The sequence below is a fragment of the Alternaria infectoria genome (genome assembly GCF_024043175.1).
Source record: "Alternaria infectoria strain BMP 0036 chromosome Unknown scaffold_11, whole genome shotgun sequence".
In the NCBI taxonomy this organism is placed as follows: Eukaryota; Fungi; Ascomycota; class Dothideomycetes; order Pleosporales; family Pleosporaceae; genus Alternaria; species Alternaria infectoria.
In genome coordinates, this window is record NW_026250700.1 from 831,114 (window position 1) to 854,482 (window position 23,369).

The window sequence follows — 23,369 nt, forward strand, 5'->3', positions numbered from 1 at the left end:
TTCTACTCCATCTTCTTTTTTAGCGAACGTGCGTTCTTCGCTTTCGGCCCGGTTCTCATCTCATCTCTTTGATGGGGGAGATGGGAAAATGAGAGAGGGGGTCGAGCGGGATGCGGAGATTGGGGAAGTAATTACCTGGATACGAGTATCGTGATAGAGCGACTAAATGGATTCGAAAAGTGGTCGCTATCCGGCCGATTTCACATGTCTAGCCAAGTCACATATTCCCATTGATTACAGACTAGCGCGATGTAGATATTTCCAATACCTCGGCTTCCACATTCTAGAACGCGTTGTCCTTGCTGAACATACATGCTGTATGCAAGGCGTAAAGTCTTCGACCGGTGAGTGGGTGAGTTACCAACTGTCGCCATTTTCCAACAACACACCCATCGCCGTGCGCTACGCCGTTACTGCCTAGGCAAGGAACCCAGACACCTAAATTAGAAACGTCGAGCCGTGTGGCGTGCATACATGCTGCGGGAGGCTTTCTCACGGTCTGTCTGGCGCAATCGATAGGGCGTTGGGTTAGCGAGAAGGCGGCAGCGGGGTTGAGTCGCGCCTTCCTATCCGCTGGTCGCGCCTGCCCAATAACCTGCTTTGTGGTGCAGCGTCCAGAGAAGCCTCATCGTCATTCACGACAACGGAGTTTCGAGTTGTTTTTCCCCTTACGCTGCGAATTCGCCTAATCCCCTGATATCGCGAGCATGGGTACACGTGGATTACGACATGTAAGAGGCGGGGCGTTGTGATGCGCTGGCCCTTTACGTAGGCGAGGCATCCAGGGGACACGGGCGTAAGTACTGGTCCTGAGAGGTGTGATGGACGGTGACTTGTCACCGTCACTGTCGCACGGAATCGGTTTCAGATGCATTGGTGCAGGATCTGTGTGCCAATCGATGTCTTGTCTCTGTAGATGAGTTTTGGGATTTGATCGGTACGGGCTACCGCACACCGGGTCGTTGTTCCTCGAAGACAGCGGAGAATGTTCTGAACGACCTAAACGCAGCGCCTTTGACCACTCGGCCACAGGAACATATCGCACATCATGCAGCGAATACTATTCGACATCTATCCAACAGCGTAACTGCCGCCTCGATTCTTCTCAGTACCCTAGACGCTCCGGCGATCGCGCCACCATCCATGCTTGTATCAAGATGCTTCAAAAGCACAAAGGTCGGTCATATCAATACAAGGCCGAGTTCATCAAACACTTCGGGCTCGACCATGAGCAAGCTTTCGACGTATGGTGCTTTCGTTTTCGCGCAAGCACCTCATATAAAGAACAAATTGAACAGGTCTGCAGCCTACATCAGGATAAAAGCACGCAAGTCAGTTGACCTAACGTCAATGTAGGCTCCGGGGTGTCCATCTTTTTCTCCAATTGGGGGGCGAGCAATCGTGAACGACATTGAAGCCGCGAACCAAGCCGGCATCAGGCCGACTCTACTTTCCGTCGGTGCTGACGGATGGTTCTGCGATGCGAGAGCGATCGTTCCGTGGCTAGCTACTATCCTGGAGTTCGACCTGGTCCTATACCTGATTGCCTGCCCAACGGGATAAACACCAACTTCTGATCACCACGGAGTTTGGTGGATTCGGTATAATCCCCTGCTCGTTCTCAAGGCGCTGGAGTCGGGCCCTGGCCGGGATGAGAAAGCTAATCGCGGCGTGGAAGATACTGCAGGACAGTAAGGATAGCTCCTTCGGCAAGAGCTACGACCGCAACTATATCAGCTCCAACACTTCATTCCCCATACTCCAATGAGCCTGCTACGCCAGTCCTTATGTTCATCGCAATCTAGCGACGGAGCTCGCACTAGGTCTGTACTTTAGGTTCGTGGTGCAAGACTGCTATATACCCCATACATACTGTTTCTTGGATTGCAGCGAATCATCCAGAGGTCTACACGGCTGTTAGCCTTTCCTAGATATCGTGTGATGTACCGATGTAGGCCGCAAGAAGCAACAAGACACTTGTGGAATCACACCACCCGGAAATCTACGTTGCTCTTAGTTCTTACCTGTTATCTCATTTTGTACTATCGTAGGCCGCAAGAAGCAAGAAGGTTCTCGTAGAAACAGATCACCCAGAAGTCTACATCGCGTTGAATCTTTCTGATATCGCATTATACACTGCTTTATGCGGCACGAAGCAATGAGAATGTAATAGAAGCAAGTCATGTGGAAGCCTACGTTGCTGTGATTTCTTTCTAGCCGCCTTGTTTGAAGACAACTACATCTCGAATTTTGACGTGACGTGACGTAAATGTCGATAGCAGCCACAGTATGTCTCACTGACCGCCAATTTGTCACGCTCCATTGTGCAAACACTCCGTTTGCGCCTTTACCTTAGGCTGCCACCCGTCTTTCTCGCTTCCGATTGACAGCATCGCAACTGCCGCTCCAATTACCTCTCATACTCGCGACACCCTACACACCCGCGCCGATATGGCCACCAAGACCACTAAGAGGCGCAAAATGCGACCTTACGAGAGAAAGGCACTGGTTATCGAACAATTGGGCTTCGGGCGGAAGCAAGCGTTCAGAGACTGGCGCGCGAGTGATCTAGTGAAGCCCCACTGGGAAACATTCAGCAAACACTTCCTGGATCCAATTCTCTTCAAATCCGGCAAAAAGGGTCCAAAGTTCATTCACGTCTACACTCGGATGATCAACGGCGAGAAGCGTGGCGCGAGGACGTTCTCGGCCCGCATCAACAGACAGTACACTACCGATATCGACTGGCATGCATGGCTTTTGTATTGCCTTGTCGACCAAAACACGAAGTGCAGAAATGGTTGCTTCTACGCAAAGAGGCTTGAGAGACTGGCAACATACTGAAGCATGTGGGACTTCATCGCTTTCGAGAAGCGACGGCGCGCACGGGGCAAGGGCAAAGGCACTGCCAGTTCATCAAAAACCGCACCATCCTCGTCCAAACAACTAGACCTCCTCGAAGCTACCTCATCTGTGGATGCGTATGAGCATCGCCTCCATCCCGACGAAGGTGTTGCCAGCATCTTCTGGGTCGAAGGTATGCCGGAAGCTTTAGAAGAAGATGAAGGAGCATCCATTCGAGCAACCGTCCAGGGCTTTTGCGGCATGACTGAAGTTGAGTTTGAAAGAGCGGTCATGGACGTCTTTGATCTACGTAGCCACCGGCAGATTGTAGTGGAGTTGGAAGCCATAGGGGGTTTAACGTATATCGGCGCTCAGTACTTCGCGCACAGAGATGGGAAAAAGGTCATTTTCATGTTGACCACCAGGGAAGTAGCCAACGAAGAGGAAATGAAGCCAGTACCGTTGTTTCTACAAAGGGTGCAAATGAATTTGACGTAGCTCCCGCCAATAGGCGCTTGCTCGATTCAAGCGCACATGACAGTCAAGTGCATGGGTACGCCACATATCGCTTCTCTCTACCAAGTCGTTCAAAACTAATCAAGACACTGTCTCAGTACTGGAGAGTCTTCCTTCCTTATTGGCTCAATTAGATTTGGACATCTGGGGAAAGGACGACAAGCCTTGAGACGATGAAGACGAGGATGGAGATCTTCTCGTGGCTAGATGTGTATATGTAGCTTACGGTAGTATCCGATAATAAATGCAATACATTGCAATATATCAAATGATGTGGATATGTCTTTTTGGCTCATACCAGAAGCTGAATTTGGTAGCTTGCTTATGTGCCCGCAAGCAAGTCCGCCAACTGATTTCAATTTCGGATGGGATGCTTTAGATATGGGTCTCAGTATTTGATGATGATCTATCCGTTGTAGAAAGGTAAACTCAATACATGAGTAGATCTAACAAACCAGTAAAGTAACACGGTATAATACAAAACGGGAAATGAAGTCCTAGCCTCTTCAACCCAACAATAAATCATCTCCACGTCGCACACAACCTCAAAAGTCCAAAAGACTTCTCCCCGGAACAACGACCGCAGTATTCGGCGCCGACAAATCCTTAGCAGGCTCAGCCTTCGGTACAGCAAACCCATACTCCGCCTCCCAATCGTCTTCGTAATCGCTCTCGTCCTCGGAATCCCAGTCACTCTCCTCGCTGTTATCCTCATAATCGCGCTCACTCCAGCCATCGCTATCGTCATCCGCCTCATCCTCCTCATCTTCATCCACCCAATCCGCATCATCCTGGTCATCGCCATCGTTCTCAAAGTCGCGTGTCGAAACCTTGACCTTACTAATGACTGGTACATCCAAAAACCTGTGAACGCTTAAATCCTCTAGCTCTCCAGTGAGCAGCTCAGTGCCACTTGTGTAGCCTAGTCCGCCTTTCTTGTCTATTTCATTGCGCTCGAAATCGAGTTGCACAATGGCCGGTTCGCCCCAGCTGTTGGTGTGGTTGAAGCGCAGTACCTGCAATGTATCCCAAAGTGGTAGTGGCTTTGAGGTGATGAGCTGCTGGATGGCGTTTGCGTGGCTTCGTTTGCTGTGATGCACGTATAGGGCCTCCAATCCGCTCAGCGCTGTGAGCATGGCTTCCATACGCTTGCCGTAGTTGTCGTCAATCGTGCCTTCGCTCATCTTCAGGTATTTGACGGTCGACGCGTAGGTGGGATTCGAGGTTACGGTGCGTAAGAACAGATCCCAACGCATGTTGGCGATTGTTAAGCTGATGTTCTTCGCGATATGGACGGAGGAAATGCGATTGAGTGAGTGCGCCGTTAGGGAGAGGTTGATGATATGGCGGTAGAGTGTTGGCTGTTGGCCTTCTTCAATGTCATTGACACTAGGCCGATCGGGCGCAAGGTATACGGATATTAGATGGAGGACTGGGTCGGGGAGGGACGATAAAGTAACGAGCGACATGTTCGCGGTAAGAGACGAGGTTGCGAGGTATGTGCGACAAAGTTGCAGACTGAGATGTTGGGTTATGAGGAAAAAGAGGCGAGGTGGGTATATATTGGAGAGAGACGCGTCTCGATGATGTAGACGCGCCGAAATGGCGCTAAGTTTGAGATGGTATGGCGCGTGCACCCCCTAGACAGAAGAACGCGAAATAGCGCGGTAGTGTTCCCGGGCCATAGGCGAAGGGCCGGTGATGGCAGCAGCAGCAGCAAGAGTCGATATGTTGTGAATGCCCTCTCGACACATGGAATCGTATTGCATTGCCATGATATGTTGACCCAAACGCCGCGCTATGCAATGAAAACCAATCAGGTCCAACCCTCGCTCATAATTTGACTTTCTTAACAGGCTTTTGTTCCGCCGTCGCATCGTCCTTCTTCCGCTTGAAGATGCTCTGACTCTTCATTTGACCTAGTCCAGTTTTGTTTGCTGGCGCAGCCTTTGCTTTCAGGCCAAAACTAAGCTTGACAGGCGCTGCATCCGCCTTCGGCTCCGTAGCATCTGTCTTCTCCTCTCCTTGTGTTTGTTCGTTGGCCGGTGATTCGACCTTCTTCTCCTCCGTTGGGGATGCTCCTTCTGCTGGAGGGGTGACCTGTTGTTGTACTGCTGCTTGTGCCGCAGCTCGTTTCGCCTCGATAGCCTTCTTGGCTTCGGCTTCTTCTTGTGCACGCTTCGCCATCTTCTTCAACATCTTGTCTTCGCCCGCACCGCTCCGTGCCTCAGCAGCCTCCATCTCCGCGATCTCGTTACGCCTGTTCAAGGCCGCAACAGAAGTATCTCTCCAAGCGATCATCAATCCGTCCTTCTCATCTTCCTTGACATGACAGATACCCTCACGTCCCAGGTGTTTGGCAAACTCGGTGAGCGAACTCCACTTAGTAGCGTTCATGTGGACGTGTTCCTTGTCTCGAATATACTCGTTGTAGAACTTGTTGACACCGATCCACTTCTCGTTGTGTGCTGTCCGCAGAAGGTTGACGAAATCCCTTTGGAACTCGTTGCTGAACCCTTGAATGTACTTCTTAGGGTCCTCGCCGACAACTTGCAAGTTGCGGACATGGCCCTCGCTCTGGACGTGGCATTTGAAGCCGTTGGCGTCGCGACATTGCTTCTGGCACGGCTCACACCACCAGCGCAAGCGCTGCAAGCCCTTTGACTTCATCTTGTTGGCCACCCATTTTGTACTGCCCGCTTCAGCCTTGCCCATGGTTGTGGTTGTGGTTGTGGCGGTGTCGACGGTGATTTGGCGTAGAGGGTAATGCGGTTACGAGGACGGTCGTCGCGTATACAGTGTGAAATGACAGCGGATGTCGACGATAGTCCCGTGTAATCGTGTGGGTTTCGTATAGGTAGCCGCGATGCGCGGGGCGGAAGGTCGTATGGTGATTGAAGATTGGCGTGAATGCGCAAGACTCGTAGGGCTGCTCAAGTGGCTGACTAAAGAGATCGCCACCCGCGGCTGCGCTAGCGCTAGACAGAATTGGGTCCACTGCGCACGAAGGTAACTGCATCTCATGTGCGCACACGATACCTCGCATTTGATAAGTTGATAGTAAGCTATTTGAGAATAACAACGTCTCTAAAAGTTGGAATGGTAGCAGTACCGTCTAAGTCCCGAGGTCACCAATATTAGTGGGTATCGGATTTCACCACGAGCGCTCTCCGAACGTACAATGTAGAACCCCTTGGATTCAAAGTCCATTAGTATGCTGAAAATCACCTAGTTCAGATAGTTCACTTGACGCTTTTGTAGCCCTCGAACGCACCTCATACAAGCATAGAACTAAACAGGTTTGCAGACTACATTGATATGAAACCTTGGAACCCTTCAAAGTAGGTAAGCTAGCGTCAATGTAGCCTCTAGGGTGTTCAGTGTTTTCCTAGGTTGACGTGGATGGATGAAGGTGAGTGAGCGGGTATTTGTTCGCTTCGGCAGGGACCCAGGCAATTTTATACCCACACGTTACAAGGCGCCGCGCCCAACTCAGACAGTACCTAGGTAGCCATACTCTATCCTCCTGATAGACTGGTAGCTACGACTAGCTACAATGGCGCGAGGTTCCTTCACCACTTCCTCTAAAAAGCGAAAGCGCTCAACCCGCAAGCCGTATGAGGACAGAGGCAAGATCGTCGCCTCTCTCGGATACTCCTACACTGACGCCGCTTTTGACAAGTGGCGAGACTCATCGCTCGTCAAACCGTGGTGGGAAGTCTTCGTCAGCAAGTTTCTGAAGACCGATCTCTACAAGCCTGATAATAGCGTTCCCACCTTTGACGATCTCTATGCACGCATCCGGGACGATGAGTGGCGCGGCCGCATAGGATCCCTTGGGCAGACGCATTTTCCGAGGTACGACAACGAGACGGACTGGTATTCGTGGTTGTTACACAGACTTGTCGTGGAGAACACTGGCGACCGTGAGGGGTGTTTCTACTATTGGGGAAGAGAAGACGTGGAAACCGTATTCCGAACAGCTTACCACTACATCCTGTTTGCGAAATGGGAGCGCGCAACAGCACTCACGAGATCGAAATCCACGAGATCGCCAAAGACGAACGCAAAGGCGACTACTGCACGTAACCTGGCGCCTTCATCAGACGACTCGGATGCTGGAGAGTGCGAACCAACACTAGGGCTTGCGTACGTGCGGTGGACTGAAGGCCGACCTTTGGGCGCGCGTTTAGCGATTGAGATCGAATCATTTCGTAGCTATAGCTTGGAGGGCTTCCTGGAAGAGATTAACCAGCGTTTTGGGCTCAGTAACCGCAAACAGCGTTGTACGGCGCTGGTAGCTGAGGACAGCCAGGCACGCCCGGCAAAGTATGAAGTGGTAGTCTTCACGCTTGAGACTGAGGATATCGAGGTTCCGGAGGAGAAGCTCAGCGACGATGACAGGGTATTCCGATAGGACGATTACATATCGGACAAGGTATCGCTTCCATGGAGGTGAGGAGTTATTAGACCAGGGGGAAATTGTACCTTATACTGGGAAACAAAACGAACAGGTGCTCTGAAGTCTACATTGCTCTGAGGACCTGAGTTTGTAAAATACGGAGGTGATGTAGACGTCTCGGTTAGAAGATCAATGTCCGCTTCTCCTCCGAATAAAGTGCCCTCGTGCTGAGATGACACACACCTCTCGTGCTTTAGCACACTAACTTCTTGTACCAACGACCCCCCTAATGCAGAACCATCCCCTTGCATACCCGTCACGGCCCGCACTCTTGGCTACAATCAACACTCTTCTTCTCTTTCCCAACCTGGTAGCAAAACAGATCTAGAACATAGGAGTAGCGCGGTGTTCCAATACAACGACCAAGGATCGTATGAGGGTTGCTTCCGCGGAGGCAGGGGTAGGGCTAGATTAGGGAGAAAGTGCGAGCCTCGGAAGAAGTGCGAAGGAGTGCGACAAAAAGTGCGAAGTGCGACTAAAAGTGCGAAGAAGTGCGACTGTGTTCTACGGTGGAGTACACAGAAGTTACCTCTTTGGGGGCATTTGGGATGGGAATCTGAGAATTCGGTACTGATGATGATGGATGATATGGCGAACCGAATTTGGCATGGAGGAAACGGGGTTCTGACACAAAGATGTACGCGAGACACCCCAAACAGGGTAACGCATAGTGCATATCGGAAAGGGCCCGCTATGAGAGCCGTTTGAACCGGGAGTCGCAGGTCTTCGGTGCAGAGACACGGTACAGGAAGGCGAGAAGAGCAGTTCTGGACGGGAGGAGAAGGGTCAAGCCGCATACGCATATGCAGACATTACCGACGAACCAACATCCCAATCCCACCCAAAGAAAGAAGAAAAGAAAGCAAATACTTTACCTTTCCCTCTCCCATCCTCGACAAATCTCTTCACACAAACCCACACGTCTCACGCCCATTCGCCCCCCAAACCCCTCTCTCCATCCACCCATCACCTTAACTCACCGAAGGATTCACTTAATGCCCCCGAGAAGCACCGCAATTGACCGACTAGAATCAACACTTTTTGGCCTTTCCTTCCCCATGCAGGCAGCCTTATAGCAGATTTGACCGAAAAGGGTGGCAGGTGGAGACCGTGGAGGTGAAGTGGCAACAAAGGGAACGATTGTGGCGAAGACGCCAAGCCAACGTTGAAACCAAGGGAGCGATCCGAGAGGAGGATAGGGTAGGGTGTTCGGGTAAGAGTAGACGCCCCACTTTGCTGCGAAAAATTATGGGAATGCCGATGCCTTGCCGAGCATGGCCGTGTTCCCCGGTCCAAACAAAAGGCGGCACAGACGCGGGTTTTTGTGGGAATAAAGCGGAAATGGCAAATGGTCAAGGGGCATCAGTGCGTCTTGGTGAGAATAATAAGTCCGAAGAAGAGCGACTGGAATCCATGGTTTCTGCGTTTTGTTGCCTCTTGGAGTAACAGATGGGGCCGTTATGACGTTGTTCTCGGTGCGCTTGGTGTTGCGGATGGGTTATGCTTGTACCCGATGGTGTGGTTTTGCGTGTGGATAAGACTATTACCGTCTTGAACGGCCCTTTCACGCTCGCACGTCGGATTACGCGAGTATGTGTAAGCAGTGCCTTCCTCCGATCTCTCACAGATGCTTCAGATCGCACCCATTGTCTTGAATCCAGAGATCGCCGATGTCGCCGGCTGGAATCCACGCATAAGAGCGAGGTTGCCTAACGCAGACGGACCGGATGGGTGTACCAAGGTCGGTGCATTTGACCGAACCGCTGTATGAAAAGAGACATACTCCGAGTAGGCTTACAAAATCCTGATTCTGCCGCAATCAACGGTGGAATGGAAGTTGCTGCATTGGGTAAGTGGATATTCTTGCAATCGAGATTTGAGGATCGAGATTTTGAATAGTGATCAAGTGATGGAGGGAAAAAAGAGAAGATGCAGATTGGGACGGTGCAATGTGGGGACCATGAGATGTACATTCGTAGATCATCTATGGGAGGCAGTCTGGGTATTCAATTGCCCTCTGCATATGCTGAAAGTCTACCACCGTTGGGTTATGCCAGGTCCTGAAAGAGCAAGGCAACTTCAAGCATACCGTTCTGCGAGCACGTATACACAGCGTGGGTGCTGAACTGTTTCCAGGGCAAGTCAGGCGAGAATCGGCGCGGAGTGACCTATCGTGTTCGACGATGTTATGTGTGGTGTTGCGCGGGTGACGAGTCAACCTCATGTGCACCCACTGCACATTATCTCCTGTCTCTTCAATCCACCCTCCGCCTAACACTCCTGTCACCATCAGCACCCATGCCCCCAACAACATCCTGCACCAGCTCCCTCAACTGCGCCTGCACCTCTTCAGAATCATAGTCTTCCCGCGCCGCGAGCTCCTCAATGCGCCTACGTATCTCAGGATCCGGCGCATCGACAGCATCTTCTTCCATGGTGCCGACATTGACCTTGACACCATCGGGTAGTGGGGGCGGCGGGTGAACACCCTCAGTCTCTATGATGCCCGGTGCAGCTGGCTCGTCGCCGGTGCGTAGACTCTTGAGGTACTGGTACACTTCGTGTGTCTCGCCCTCCTCTTCGCCTATCTTCTCCTCGGCTGTCTGGCCCTCTTGATTTTGTATCTTTGTGTCTGCGCCTAGTTCTTCAACAAGGCACTTCGCTACTTCGGTCTTCTCGGCCGCGAAGAGGGGTGTCTCGCCGTCCTCGTCGGTGATGTTGACGTCGGCATTGTGTTTTTGGACCAGGTCGCGCAGCACGGCGAGCTGGTTGTACGAGGCTGCGGCGTGGACTAGCGAGTAGCCGTGTGCATCGCGGGCAGAGGCCAGGTGTGGGTGCTGCTCCAGCGAGGAGAGGATGGACTGCGGGCGCGTGTCGATGAGGTTGAGGAGGAGATCGATGGTTGGTGCGGGAAGCGCCATGGTGGGCTGCGCGTGAGGCTGGTCGGAAGTGCCGGGCGTCTGTGTCGGAATGCTCGGTATTCTGGGCGTGTTGGGCGATCGCGAGGGCTGCGCATTCGAGTACGCGCAATTCTGGCTGCAAATCTAAAAATGACGTGGTGGGCGGAGATGCGGAGACTTCCCTGTGGCGCTCCCCATCGCGCGGCTAGCTGCCATCCCGGCCCCCAGATCGACTAACATCTTGACTTTCATCATCGCGCATCTGCGTAATACATGCCAAACTCTATCTCATTATCATCTTTAATGTTTATGTGAACATGTCAGCGGATGAACAGCTGGTGCAAGCCTCGGACACCGAAGTCAGGCCGGCGCAATAAGGAAATGTCACTGTATGGGGCGCTCTGGGCGCCAGCTGAGACATCCGGACGATCAAGACCAACGCCCAGCGCCCATCACACACAGCCTCAAACCGTCAGCCTGGGCCTTGGCCATGCTCGCGTGCCCCTTCACCCTTTTGCCCTCCGCTGCCGTGCCTGCCTCGTAATCTTTACACGTCCTAGTTGTTCTTTCTTCTTCTATTTGGTAGGCGCCATACACGTCAACACCGACCGCAGCATACCGTATACCGTATCTTTGTAATACTGTCGCACAGCGTCACCCAACGCTAGACTGTCGCCTTTGTCTTGGCCTTCTCTAGCCGCCTTAATGCGCTTGTCCCTTTGATCTATTGTCTGGACTTGACTTGCATTCTTCTCTTCTCCGTCTGTCGTCATTAGACACCCACTCTCGCAAACATGAGGACCATCAGAGGCGTCGGCGTGCCGTCGGTTCGCCTCGTCCTTTCCTACGTCTTCGACTGGATCGTCATCATCGCTATTGCAGCCATCGCCGGCGGCTGGGAATATGTCGAGCCCTTCCGACGACCCTTCTCGCCAGTCGACCTCTCGATATCGTACCCGTACCAGACCAGCGAAATGATACCGACATGGCTCCTCGTCGTAGTCTCCCTCATTGCGCCCGCCGCCATCGTCATGATCGTGTGTCTCGTTTGGGTCCCCGGACCAACCGCCGAACGCGGCACACCCAAGTCGCTCATTTGGAGGAGGAAGCTTTGGGAATGGAACACCGGTTGGATGGGTCTTGCGCTTTCGCTCGCGACGGCATTCCTCATCACACAGGGCATGAAGAACCTCTTCGGAAAGCCGCGACCTGATCTTCTGTCAAGATGTCAGCCAGACCTCGAAAACATTCAGGATTATGTTGTCAACACTGTTGGAGAGATTTTCAATCCGGCCTGGGTACTCGTCAGCGCAGACATCTGCAAGAATCCCGACAAAGACCTTCTCAAGGACGGCTTCAAGTCCTTCCCCAGCGGCCATTCCAGCTGTAAGCACACCCTCCAATCTCTACAAACAACCCGCTAATCCAATTCTTTTAGTTTCCTGGGCCGGCCTCCTCTACCTAACCCTCTTCCTCGCCTCCAAATTCTCCGTCGCAATCCCCTTCCTCCCCCACCGCCCCTTCTCCACAAACCCCGCCCACACCTCCGCCATCTCCCCCTCCAACCTCAAGAAACAAGCCACCCTCCCCATCCACAAACAAGACTCGTCCCTCTCATCCCCAACCTCCTTCAACGACGACGCCGTAGTACCCATCCGCTACCAAAACGCCGCTCCACCCGTTTACACTTTAGTCCTCATCTTGGTCCCCATCTGCGCCGCCATCTACATAACAAGCACCCGCTTCACCGATTTCCGCCATTTCGGGTTCGATATGTTGTTTGGTACGCTGATTGGTGTGACGTGTGCTTGGTTTTCGTTCCGATGGTATCATCTCCCTATTACACGGGGTGCGGGATGGGCCTGGGGACCTAGGAGCTACGACCGCGCCTGGGGCATTGGTGTCGGCAGGGGTAGCTACGTCGGTACGGAAGGCTGGAGTCGAAATGGAGGTAGTGAGACTGCGCTCAGGAGACGCGCGGATGCCCAGGGTACTGCGAATGGGCATAGTGTGGATGAGAGTGAGTTGGGTGTACTGAATCGTAATGGCGCGCCGCACGCGGGGAATCCACCGAGCTCTATGCACTCGAGAGTTGGTACCGCGCAGGAGGTTTGATCTTTCTTTCTTTTAATACCACGTAATGGATTGGGAAGCATGGCGTTTGGTGGACTGCATGTCTTACAAAGATGTGGAAAGAGGTGGTTATCAGAGGTGTTGTATACCAGGTCGGCTACTTTGCACATATTAGAGTGCACACTCAAAGAATTGAGAAGTTTAATGCATTGCTCTAGAGATTGTTATGGTGATGAACTGGCTGTTCACTATATGGTGTATTACCCTAACTGCAAGGGAGAGCCGTGCCGCCACGTGCTTGGGCTCACGGCTTGTATGGATCCCACTGCAAATGAGATGAAATCGCGTGAATAGACAACCAATCAAATCGGAAAGAGGAATCAAGACGCAAGCCGATTGCATGAAATACTGTACCTACCAGTAAGAGATGAAAGTAGAGGTTGCTTGGGGTGTTGTCGCTTTGGGCTATCATGTCATGTCAAATCAACTGAACTTTTGTATGCTGCTACGTATACCTCTCCACCCATTGGCAGTTGAATACCCTCTGCTCCACTGTCTTGTTGAAAAGACGAGCTGTCTCACCTTCTTCTCCTCTGCTATCCACGCGTGTACGAATGGAGACAGAATGCGCCCTCGTGTGCTTCGGCGAATTCAAGCGCAGAGCACATTCGTCGCACACCATCCTGTTGTATCGGGTCGGCCACTGTAGAAGCTCATCATCTACAAGCCCTTCTTTCCCTTGGCCCTCTCTTCCTCGCGCTTCTGGTAGATCATACCCGTGAAGGGGTCCTCCCATCTGCACGCAATCGAGTATGCAGTGTGGACGATTGCGGTAAGGAAGATACCGGCTGGCTTTCCGTACCAGATCGCCGTGGCCAAGAAGGACATGGCTGAGCCGTGGTACATGGGAGAGCTGGAGACGTTGAAGGGGAAGGTTGTCACGGGCTCGTCCATGAGGATGCCGAAGTAGTCTCCGAGGTAGGTTCCGGTGACACCGAGGGCCCACATGGAGGTCAGGACGAGGGTATTTCCCATAGCGAAGAGGGGGATCGCGGAGTACTTGATGGCGGGGGCTAGGAGGGTTGGGTGCGTGGGTTGGTCGGCGAGAGCTTCATTGTAACTGTGAACAAGCAGTCAGTATATCGACTCGCTCGGGCAAAGGTTCACGTCTGGAGACGGTGGTAGCCTTGTACGTACAGGTAGTCTCGGAAGATACCCAGGGAGAAGATGGTTACGGCGAGCGCATAGCATCCAAGGCGAGGGTTACCACCGAAGAGCTTCGTGATGACTTTGTTGTGATATTCTGAACTGTGTTAGCCTTCCTCGGTTCCGTCTTCTGTTCTACGACACCCAGAAGCCTCCCGAGGCTCGGCTATAGCCGTAAAAAGCAATGGTGAGGTTGTGTACCTTGCTGCGCAGCGATGCTAAAGCTCCGTTAGTATATGTAAATGAGGATGAGTGATTCCACTTACTTCCAGAACGTAGGGTTGAACACGATGCTCGCGGCAGACACTGCCACATGTTAGCTGTCGCATCCGCGGCTGCGGGGATCTGGATGTTGGCACTTACCCCACAAACTGGGCTTGCTGAAGTCAATATACGAGGTCATTGTCGTGAGAAAGTGCTGGTAAGCTACAAAGCATCAAATTGCGACAGCAGTCAGTGTAAGAGCGTGAGTTCCAACATGCGAAAGCTGTGGGGAGATGCCTAGGTGTTGACAGCTTGCCCGGCAGATGAACATGTGGAGCTATGACGTCTCGCTAATCCGCATGTTCAGCACTCGCGGAAAGAGCGCCTCACGCATTCTCGGCTAACGGCAATGTGTTCGTGTACGATTGTGTTGTTTCAACTTTTATTGATGACACAGCTCTGATCTCTATCATGATGCGTTCGTGTTCTGCAGCCTTCCCTGCGGGGTATACCATGTCTCTTAATGATGAGAAATTCAAAGAACGCCCTAATTAACCGTGTATTTCCGACCAAGTTCAACAGGCCCGGCAGACTCGCTGTTATTCATCACAGCCAAGATACTTCTAAATCCTACGCAGTGCGGTCGTGACCAACAACCTCCAATGACCTCAACGTCTACAAACCGTTGTCGGTGCACGTGAAAGGTCCACCAAAACCATCGGCCTTGTAGCCATCAATAATAGACTGGACAGTCGCGTATGTGCCCGCAGTCAGGAACAACAGGCCAATGAGGCAAAGTGCGATGTTGAAGAAGAACCCGGCATATCCCTTCCAACCGCGGACCTTCCAGAAGTTTGGTCCATGCGCCTCTCTGCGAAGACGGAAGTACGCTACGCCCCAGAAGATGAATCCGAAGAACGAGTCGAACAGCGAACTCATAAGCGAGAGCAGGTCGGAAAAGAATGGAATGACCTCGGCGATGATGAAGGCGAAGACCCATAGCACAGCGAGGATTGCGATCCATGTGAGCCATCCAGCCATAGTGTGACCTGTCCTGTGTCGGGACTGAGATCCGTAGATGCGGAACAAGACAAAGCGGGCTGTTACGGAAGCATACAAAACACCGAGGAAGATGATTGTGGGCACCATAAAGGTGAAGGATACCTTCTTATAGACCTCGTTGGAGATGGAGCCAAAGGCCGGGGAAGTCATGTAGTTGGTACCGGTGTAACCGTACACAACACCTCCGACAAGACTGAAGACGAGAACCTCGCAGATGGTGACGGCCCAGAGCGCCTTGGGGAAGTCCTTGGGATCCTTCATCTCGGCGATGAAACTGGGGAGGGTGATTTGACCAATGAAGGTATAGCTAATGTTCATGAAAGCACTCATGCCCATGACGAAAGTGGTTCCAGCTGGGGGTATAGCGTAGACCTTGAGAGGATCAGCGGGGTCATAGCCTGCGGGCTTTCCGTCAACACCGGAGAATGCTGCCGCGAGGATGACGGAGATGAAAGTGAATCCTGCGGAGGCAGTCGCCAGCGTAGCGAGGGTGCTGAAAGTTCGCGGAAGCGAAGCCGCGAACGAGATAATGGCAGTGATCGCCGCGAAGGCGATAGTGCAGGTACCGTGTCCAGTGATAGTGTTCCACCATTTGGCTCCGACGAGGCAGTGCAGACCCATGATGAAAACATCTCGGGAAAAGTTAGTACTGGTTGCTGCATGTTGGCAGGGACGGTCGCTTACTGTTCAGGACAAACATGACTGCTGTGGCGTAAAAGGCCCATTTCTTGTTCCAGAAGAGCATCTGACCAATGTCACAGACGTCGCGAATCTGGGGATGGCGCATGCAGAATTCCCTAGATCGTGTAAGTATGGCGTTTGCGTATGAGATATTGAGTGCGCGTACCAGGTGGTCAGAGACGTGTACAGGACGAGACCGGCAATGACGAAGGTCAAGATCAAGCCTGGAACGAGACCGAGGATTGAGTAGGACCAGGGGAAAGACATGATAGCCAGGCAAATGTACTCGGAGAACAACAGAGCCGCGGTCTTTGGCCAGCTGCAAGTACGGTACTTGATAGCATTGTTGGCTTCCAGTTCAATCTGCCTGCCAATGGTGATGCTAGCGTCAGAGTCGGCGTCGGTGGATGTAGGTAGAATTCCTCCTTGGGCTTCGGCGTCGTAGCCCTTCTCTTTCTCGAAGGCGACCTTTTCATTACTGCTTTGGCTGTTGTTGTCGGCGGGCGAGGCCTTGCCGCCGAAGAGAGACTTCAACGCCATTTTACGCAACGGATACACTTCTTGTAAGGAGTGTAGTAGGAAGAACGACGGTTAGCCGCTTCTGGGAGCATTAATTGCGTGTTCAAAATCCGGGCAGGGGAGTGTCGGAGTGGGTTGGGCAAACGATGGAGAGGCGGCAGGAAGATCGTTAAATATGCGCGGGGGCAAGGTGATAGCGGGTGCAGGGAGTTGAGCAGTGGAGGAGCGTAAGCTAGGGTGCTGGGATGGCTAGTCCAAAACTTGCGGGGGCAGAGGAGAGTTCGGTGAAGGCGAACAGGGAAGGCGCAAGAGTGGGGACTGCTTTTGCCTGGTGGCGCCTACCGAGTTTGAGCGCACCTATGAAGACTCGCACAAACACCAGCCGTTCGCCGCGCTATGACCGCAGCACTCTCATCTTTTCCCGCCCTCACGCTATGAAATCTCAGTGAAATCCTCTGCCCTGGCGCCGCGAGTGCCGCTCCGTGTGCTTTGATCGCATTAGTCGACTAGTACCGGGCGAGCGTGACGTCCGACGCATCGCTACCGCTTCAACGGCACAGATCTGCCATTTCACTGTCGCGCACGTGGAGAGTCTGGCCATATACCAGGTCGTTTGTCGAAGACTCATTACGTCAATCGTCAAATCCTCGAGATAGCCAGACCGGTGGCGCTGTTGCGATGCCGCATTCCTGCGTATCTGTCACACCCTCTTCATATCGGCACACCGTTGTACTGGCTCAAAAGTCAGGTTCCCAGGCTTGACATCACTGTGGCGCCCGCTAAGCTCCATTGCTAAGCTCAATCCCACCACCGGTAAGCCTGGCTTGGCTTGCTTAGCTTACGCCATAACGCGGGCGAAATACCACCTCCAAGCCTCGCCAATGCACAGCACCCAGCATCTGATCCTTCCGATTTTGCTTATCTCGACTGGCCACACAAACGCCGTGTCGCGTGCAAAATATGGGACTCTCTCGGAAGTTCTACCCGTCTAATCGGATTTAACTCAATATCGCAAGGGAAACGGCAAGGACCAGTGTCGGCCACGTTGTAGGGGTGATTGACCTGCAGGGAACGGATCCGCTATCTAGACAGCCGTGGACGCTCCCGACTATCGTACTCCGAAACAATGCCCTGCAGCATCGTACGTCTTGACGCTGAATTTGCCAGACGGTTGGCCTTACGACTATGTAGCGAGAGCGAAAGCGCACGCAAGATTGCGTGATCGTCCATATTGTTGTCCTGGGCGCTGCATGGCTTATGCGCATTGCTGATCTCGACTTGGCAGCTGGAGAGGAAACCCTGCCTCGTGCGCGTGGACAGTCGCGTACACTATTGATATAGACCGGAAGGCTGCGCTCGGGTGAGATAAGGGAGCGACATGATAGACACCCCAGATTCAGTGAAGCTCTCGTATATTATCCGTGTATCACTTCCACAAGAGGTGCTCGAGTCCATAACCCAACCGAATACCCAATCGACAAGCCAAGAACAGCTCGCTCCACGGCGTGCGAGACATCGATTCGGTCATTCACAACACAGTCTCCTCCGCAGTCGCTCGCTCTTTCAGAAGCTCCTACGAAGGACACGGACCCAACGACAAACCCGAGAACGCTTCCAAGGTTGCGTCTTATCGTCCAAGGACGAAAGGATAGCTCACTGATTCTTGCAACACAACTCCTCTGCATCATAACAACCCGTCAGAAACTAACATCTGCCCGAAGTAACCCAAGCGCTTAAGCAAAGAACCGTTGACGGCTCATTCCGTGGTACCCTATTAGCCAGTTGATGATGACGCGTTGCGCCGTTGAAACGCCACTGGCACGTGGTTCTTGAGATAGTCGTTGGAGCCGTCGAGCATAGTCGTGAGTAGGACATGGGCTAGATACGTGGAGAAAAGGGCTGTCGTGTCTAGAGTACGAGTAGCCACCACGCGGTCTTCAGACTAAGGAATAGGGTGGCGCGCAAGAATGAACATGGTTTTCCGGCTGCTTCCCGTACGCGGCAGTTGAAGGTGTACAGCGGCTTGATATCCGTTTGTTCGATATTTTCTAGCGAATACCTTGTATCACTTGTACCATCTCTCGCATGATCTACCATACCTCCAGAAAACCGGACGCCCGCTAATACGCCACAAAAGACCACTCTTTCCGTTCCCACATCCACACGCACATCTACAATCCTCTCAGATCAAACTATCCCCTCCACTACCCCAATTCATCTGTTGCTGGTTCTGCTGCTGCTGCTGACTCTGCGTCTGCGCCCTCAAACTCGCCATACTATTCATCCCCATCCCCATCCCACCCCCTGCACTCGCCGTCCGACCCCCCATCGGCGGCGGCGCAATACCAAAAGACCCCGTACCCGCTGGCTTAGCCGGCGGAGGCGCAATGCTAAACGAAGAATAAGGAGATTGCGTGCGTGACTGTGAGGGCGGTGGAGCTATAGAAGGGAAACTCGATAGCGAATTCGCTGTGTTTGTGTTGTTGCCCCAAGTGTTTGAGGATGACATGGAGGTGCCACCACTTGCTTTGCTCCAGTCGATGCCTCCGCTCTGTGTGGGGTTTGTGTAGGAGGGTGTTGTGGTTGTGGGCGATACCATGTTGTTCATGCTCATGGCTGGTCGGATTGCCTGTTGTTGTGTGAATGATGAGCTACCGATGCCTGGGTTTGCAGCGCTAAGAGCGGGAAACGAGGAGTTGAGCGTGTTTAGTGTGTTGTCTGGGGTGATGGCCCTGCCCTGTGGTTTCGGGGCGCCGAGATTGGTGTTTGGTGGTGGGGAGACGGGCGGCGTGGACCACGAGAAGGTTGGAGCGGGAGATGCGTTGTTGGATCTTGTTCGGTTGGTGGATGGGCGCGAGGGGAGGATGGTGGAGGATGTAGCTGATGCGGATGCGTTCGCCCATGGGTCTCCACCTAGCATGTCTGTGCCTCCCGATGACCCTTGCTGTCCTCCTCGTACAAGCGCTTCGAAATCCGTGTCTCCGTTCCCGTTGCTAGTATCGAAGCCGTTGGTCGCCGATGGACCGCCAAAGGACATGAACTCGTTACGTGTAGTTGCTGTGGACCCGTTCGCGCCGAGCTCTTGGAGTTTGCGCGTCTGTTCGTTTTCGACACGAGCAGACGTCGTCTTGATGAGGTTCATATACGCTTGGAACTGCTGCAGATTGAGCAGCGGTCCTAAACTGAACGACCACAAGATGGGGAGTACATCCATAGCGAGGAAGTCACTGTCAACTTGGTGGCTGATAGCCTTGAAGACGTCGAGTGCTGCCATCTGTCAATGTGTTAGCAGGTTGTTTATGGCTTGTTCGTTTGTATTGACGTACCATAACGGCAGGCTCCTTCGTCTTGATGGCACGCAGTAGCGGTACAATCTTCTCTTGAATAGTGTACTTGTCGAGAATTGAGACATTCGAGCTCTTCGCCTTGGGTGCTGCTACCACTCCAGTAAGGCCATCACTTTGAAAGTCATCCTGCTGATCGTTTCCTCCACCACAAAGTGTCTTGAAAGCCTCTAGACCGCGAATCTTGATACCCATACTGCTGGTCTTTGCAAAGATGCTGGCAATCACAGGGAACAGCTCGTTCTTGACAGTTGAAAAGTCTAGTATCGGCAAAACAATAGGCAGCGTGCGCAGAGCTGCATCGACTAGCGAATGAGTAGGCGATTCGAGCGCATGGTTAATGATTGGAAGGATATCATCTTTGAACTCTTTACCGCTCGAGTTGTCAGCAGCGATCTGCATGTTCTCAAGAAGCACCATAAGGCCAGCTTCTTTCAGGCTGTCCCTCTCCTGAGCTGGGGCTTTCGGGTTCGCAGCCGGGGCACTCAAGAATGTCTCTCGCAGCTTAGGTATCACCTTCTCGGTAAATGCTCGCTTGCCAGATGGAAGCATAGTGATGATCTTGAAGACGTTTTGAAGTATCAGAGTGAGAAGCTCCCGATCCTTCATCTCCTCGAGTAGGGCAGGTAGTATCTTTTTGTCAAGTACCGACTTGGGAAACTGGTTCAAGATACGCGGCAGACCACGCATGAATTGTGATTTCTCATTGGGTGTCTTCCCAGGGAGTCCGTCAAGGAAGCGGATCGTGGATACTAAGATGTTGTCGAAGTACTGTGCTTGTTGAAACTCTCGTGCATCCATGCGCGACGCCGGCCGCCGGGTTATCAAGCGATCTAGAACGCCGTTGACGACGTCTCGCGGTAACGGCTGTGAAGACATGAAGTTGTTCGTCTTACTTGGAACCGAGGAAGACGAAGAAAACGCCCGCTTGTAGGAAGAGGAACTACCATTGAAGTCCAACGGACTCTTGTGCGGCGAGTTGTACAGTGCAATGATGAGCATACCCAGACTGAACATGTCTGCCGCAGGAGTTATGTTGTTGTCCATGACGAAGTCGGGCGAAGAGTAGTCTATGTTCAGCTGAACGTGTCGTGGCAGGCGAGCGTCGTAGTTGAGGACTTCTGAGAGCGAGATGGGCGTAACGGAGGTGGGCTTCGTCGAGTTCTCTGGAGGTGTTGAGAAACCAAGACCTGAGATTTTCCAATCAGACTGTCACGGTGATCAGCAAAGTGTTGGTAGAGATGGAGTAGCATTGTGGCTACCTACTTTAGCGTTGATGAAGATGGCGTCTGGGGTCAAATTCGCATGCACCAGTCCAGCGCTCTCGTGCAGAAACTCTAAGCCCTTTGCGATTTGTAACAGCCCTTTCTGTATCTCGAGTTCGTCGATTTCGAGCTCGCGTCTTCGCTTCTGGCCATCGGCTTCTTCGATAACGTATCGGCTGCGGCGTCCACCAACACCGCCTGCCTTCTCCTGCTCGTCTTTTTCTTGCAACAAGCCAGCGAGCGATGCGGTGACGGGTTCTGTCGCCAACATGAGGCCGCCGCCACGAGTCTCCTCGACTGGTTCAGCCAGCTCCAGTACACTTGGATGCCGTAACCGAGCTAGAGAACTGGCCTCTTTCTTGAGCCTCTCCACGACCTCCTCATGCGCGCGTTTGAGTCCCGAAGCCGCTGAGCGTCCACCGAAGCCTGCGCCAGCTGGTGGTTCCAACGACTTCTTCTCGAACACAAAGACAGATGCCGCCTTCCCCGTCGACTTCTTCTTCGCGTCGTATATCTTCCATGGCCCTGAATACGACGTGGGCTGGGGGCTGAGGGTGTAGTTGCTCGAGATGTTGGAAGTGAAGGACTTTAGGGCGTTGGAAAACATGGTGCGGGTGGTCTATTCGCGCGCGCGGCGATACTGTGGGAGTCGAGCGAGGGCGTCATGGACTGTGATGTTTGGCGTGGGCAGTGTTGGTATGCGCGTGAGATCTGAGACAGCCAGCTGGAACTGCCGAGAGGATCAAGACATTCGGGTCGCTCTTTCCGCGAAATGTCTTGGGAGAATCACCAGGGAGTCGCGCAATGTCTAGACTCGTCGGTACGATGGCGGAGCCCCGAAAGTCAATTGATAGACGAAGCCAAATGTTAGTTCCCCCACGCGAGCTGTGGAGAAGGATCCATGGATGCCAGGGCCGCCTCTAGTCTCCCGCCTTGCATGACGTGAGCGCACGCAGCACACATGGGCAGTGGGAATGCAGCAACGGCCAAGATACCAAGCACGCGAATAACCTCAGATATCCGCGCTGACGATGATTCAGATGTCGTTCGCGCCCTACGATTGCCTGTTCGGTGGCTGGTGCAGTGCGCGATCGGAGGTGACTGTCGCGACTGTGTCGCGAGGTCCGATATCTCCAGGCTGCGGTCAGCTTCGGTCTTGTAGCCCAAAATAATTATTACTCTGGAATCCACCACCTGCACCAACTCTCCTCCCGCCCCACCCTCTCCGCTTGCACTGCATCCCTCACAATGCTTCCGCAGCGGTCTTCACGATTGCTCTCTTGCCTGTCCCGTGGCGCCTTCCGTTCGCCTGTAGCACCGCTCAGTGCGTCGCTGCGATGTCGGACCCAGCGACCCTATAGCATTCGTGCTGACAAGTCTGTTGGCGAGAAGATACAAGATATCGACCCGACCAAGCTCTCCATAACCAAGACGACGACGCCAAAAGACCTGCTGCCGCATGAAGAACTTGTCTTTGGCCGCAACTTCTCTGGTAACAGCTCCAATGGCACCAAACTTCACATCTAACACGTACTCAAGATCACATGCTATCGCTCGAATGGACAGCAACAGAAGGATGGCTGCCAGCACGCATTACCCCCTACCAGAACCTCAGTCTCGACCCCGCGACGTGCGTCTTCCACTATGCGTTTGAGTGCTTCGAGGGCATGAAGGCCTACAAGGACAAGAACGGCAACATCAGACTGTTCAGGCCGGACAAGAACATGGCCAGGTTGAACAAGTCATCGGCGCGAATTGCGTTGCCCACTTTCGACCCCGATGCTTTGATCGAGCTCATTGGCAAGTTTGTGAAGGAGGATGAGCGTTTCGTTCCCGAGTACGTTCAGTCCGAATCCTCTGTTGGCTAAAACACACTCTGACCGTACCAGTGCGCGAGGCTACTCTCTCTACCTGCGCCCGACGATGATCGGCACTCAGCGCACCCTCGGCGTCGGCCCTCCCGCGTCTGCACTACTCTACGTGATCGCTTCCCCCGTCGGCCCATACTACCCAACCGGATTCAAGGCTATCTCGCTCGAGGCTACAGACTACGCTGTGCGCGCGTGGCCTGGAGGTGTTGGAGACAAGAAGCTTGGTGCCAACTACGCACCTTGCATCGTCCCGCAGATGCAGGCTGCAAGCCGCGGATTCCACCAGAATCTGTGGCTGTTTGGCGAGGAAGAGTTCATCACCGAGGTCGGCACCATGAACCTGTTTGCCGCTATCAAGAACAAGGAGACTGGAAAGCCAGAATTGCTCACTGCGCCTCTCGACGGAACTATTCTTGAGGGAG

At 53.0% G+C, this 23,369-nt stretch overlaps 8 protein-coding genes across 8 annotated transcripts; 2 read left to right on the forward strand and 6 right to left on the reverse strand.

Moving 5' to 3' along the window:
• Positions 1-3,905: 3,905 nt before the first annotated feature.
• Positions 3,906-4,829, reverse strand: J4E92_007141 (uncharacterized protein; the record flags this gene model as incomplete). Its single annotated transcript, XM_051498504.1, has 1 exon — positions 3,906-4,829. The coding sequence occupies one exon, from the start codon at positions 4,827-4,829 to the stop codon at positions 3,906-3,908; it is 924 nt and encodes a 307-aa protein (XP_051351438.1).
• Positions 4,830-5,193: 364 nt separating this feature from the next.
• J4E92_007142 (uncharacterized protein) lies at positions 5,194-6,075 on the reverse strand (the record flags this gene model as incomplete). The annotated part of the gene is made up of 1 exon (XM_051498505.1): positions 5,194-6,075. One exon carries the CDS (start codon positions 6,073-6,075, stop codon positions 5,194-5,196), a length of 882 nt encoding a protein of 293 aa, XP_051351439.1.
• An 841-nt stretch (positions 6,076-6,916) lies between these two features.
• J4E92_007143 (uncharacterized protein) lies at positions 6,917-7,777 on the forward strand (the record flags this gene model as incomplete). The annotated part of the gene is made up of 1 exon (XM_051498506.1): positions 6,917-7,777. The coding sequence occupies one exon, from the start codon at positions 6,917-6,919 to the stop codon at positions 7,775-7,777; it is 861 nt and encodes a 286-aa protein (XP_051351440.1).
• Positions 7,778-10,077: 2,300 nt separating this feature from the next.
• Positions 10,078-10,743, reverse strand: J4E92_007144 (uncharacterized protein; the record flags this gene model as incomplete). The annotated part of the gene is made up of 1 exon (XM_051498507.1): positions 10,078-10,743. The coding sequence occupies one exon, from the start codon at positions 10,741-10,743 to the stop codon at positions 10,078-10,080; it is 666 nt and encodes a 221-aa protein (XP_051351441.1).
• A 773-nt stretch (positions 10,744-11,516) lies between these two features.
• Positions 11,517-12,837, forward strand: J4E92_007145 (uncharacterized protein; the record flags this gene model as incomplete). Its single annotated transcript, XM_051498508.1, has 2 exons — positions 11,517-12,108; positions 12,161-12,837. The coding sequence occupies 2 exons, from the start codon at positions 11,517-11,519 to the stop codon at positions 12,835-12,837; spliced, it is 1,269 nt and encodes a 422-aa protein (XP_051351442.1).
• Positions 12,838-13,515: 678 nt separating this feature from the next.
• Positions 13,516-14,404, reverse strand: CHOL2 (Phosphatidyl-N-methylethanolamine N-methyltransferase; the record flags this gene model as incomplete). Its single annotated transcript, XM_051498509.1, has 5 exons — positions 13,516-13,915; positions 13,993-14,098; positions 14,203-14,219; positions 14,268-14,307; positions 14,365-14,404. The coding sequence occupies 5 exons, from the start codon at positions 14,402-14,404 to the stop codon at positions 13,516-13,518; spliced, it is 603 nt and encodes a 200-aa protein (XP_051351443.1).
• A 476-nt stretch (positions 14,405-14,880) lies between these two features.
• Positions 14,881-16,488, reverse strand: J4E92_007147 (uncharacterized protein; the record flags this gene model as incomplete). The annotated part of the gene is made up of 3 exons (XM_051498510.1): positions 14,881-15,899; positions 15,952-16,064; positions 16,115-16,488. 3 exons carry the CDS (start codon positions 16,486-16,488, stop codon positions 14,881-14,883), a joined length of 1,506 nt encoding a protein of 501 aa, XP_051351444.1.
• A 2,161-nt stretch (positions 16,489-18,649) lies between these two features.
• Positions 18,650-21,683, reverse strand: J4E92_007148 (uncharacterized protein; the record flags this gene model as incomplete). Its single annotated transcript, XM_051498511.1, has 3 exons — positions 18,650-19,741; positions 19,794-21,020; positions 21,078-21,683. The coding sequence occupies 3 exons, from the start codon at positions 21,681-21,683 to the stop codon at positions 18,650-18,652; spliced, it is 2,925 nt and encodes a 974-aa protein (XP_051351445.1).
• Positions 21,684-23,369: the final 1,686 nt, after the last annotated feature.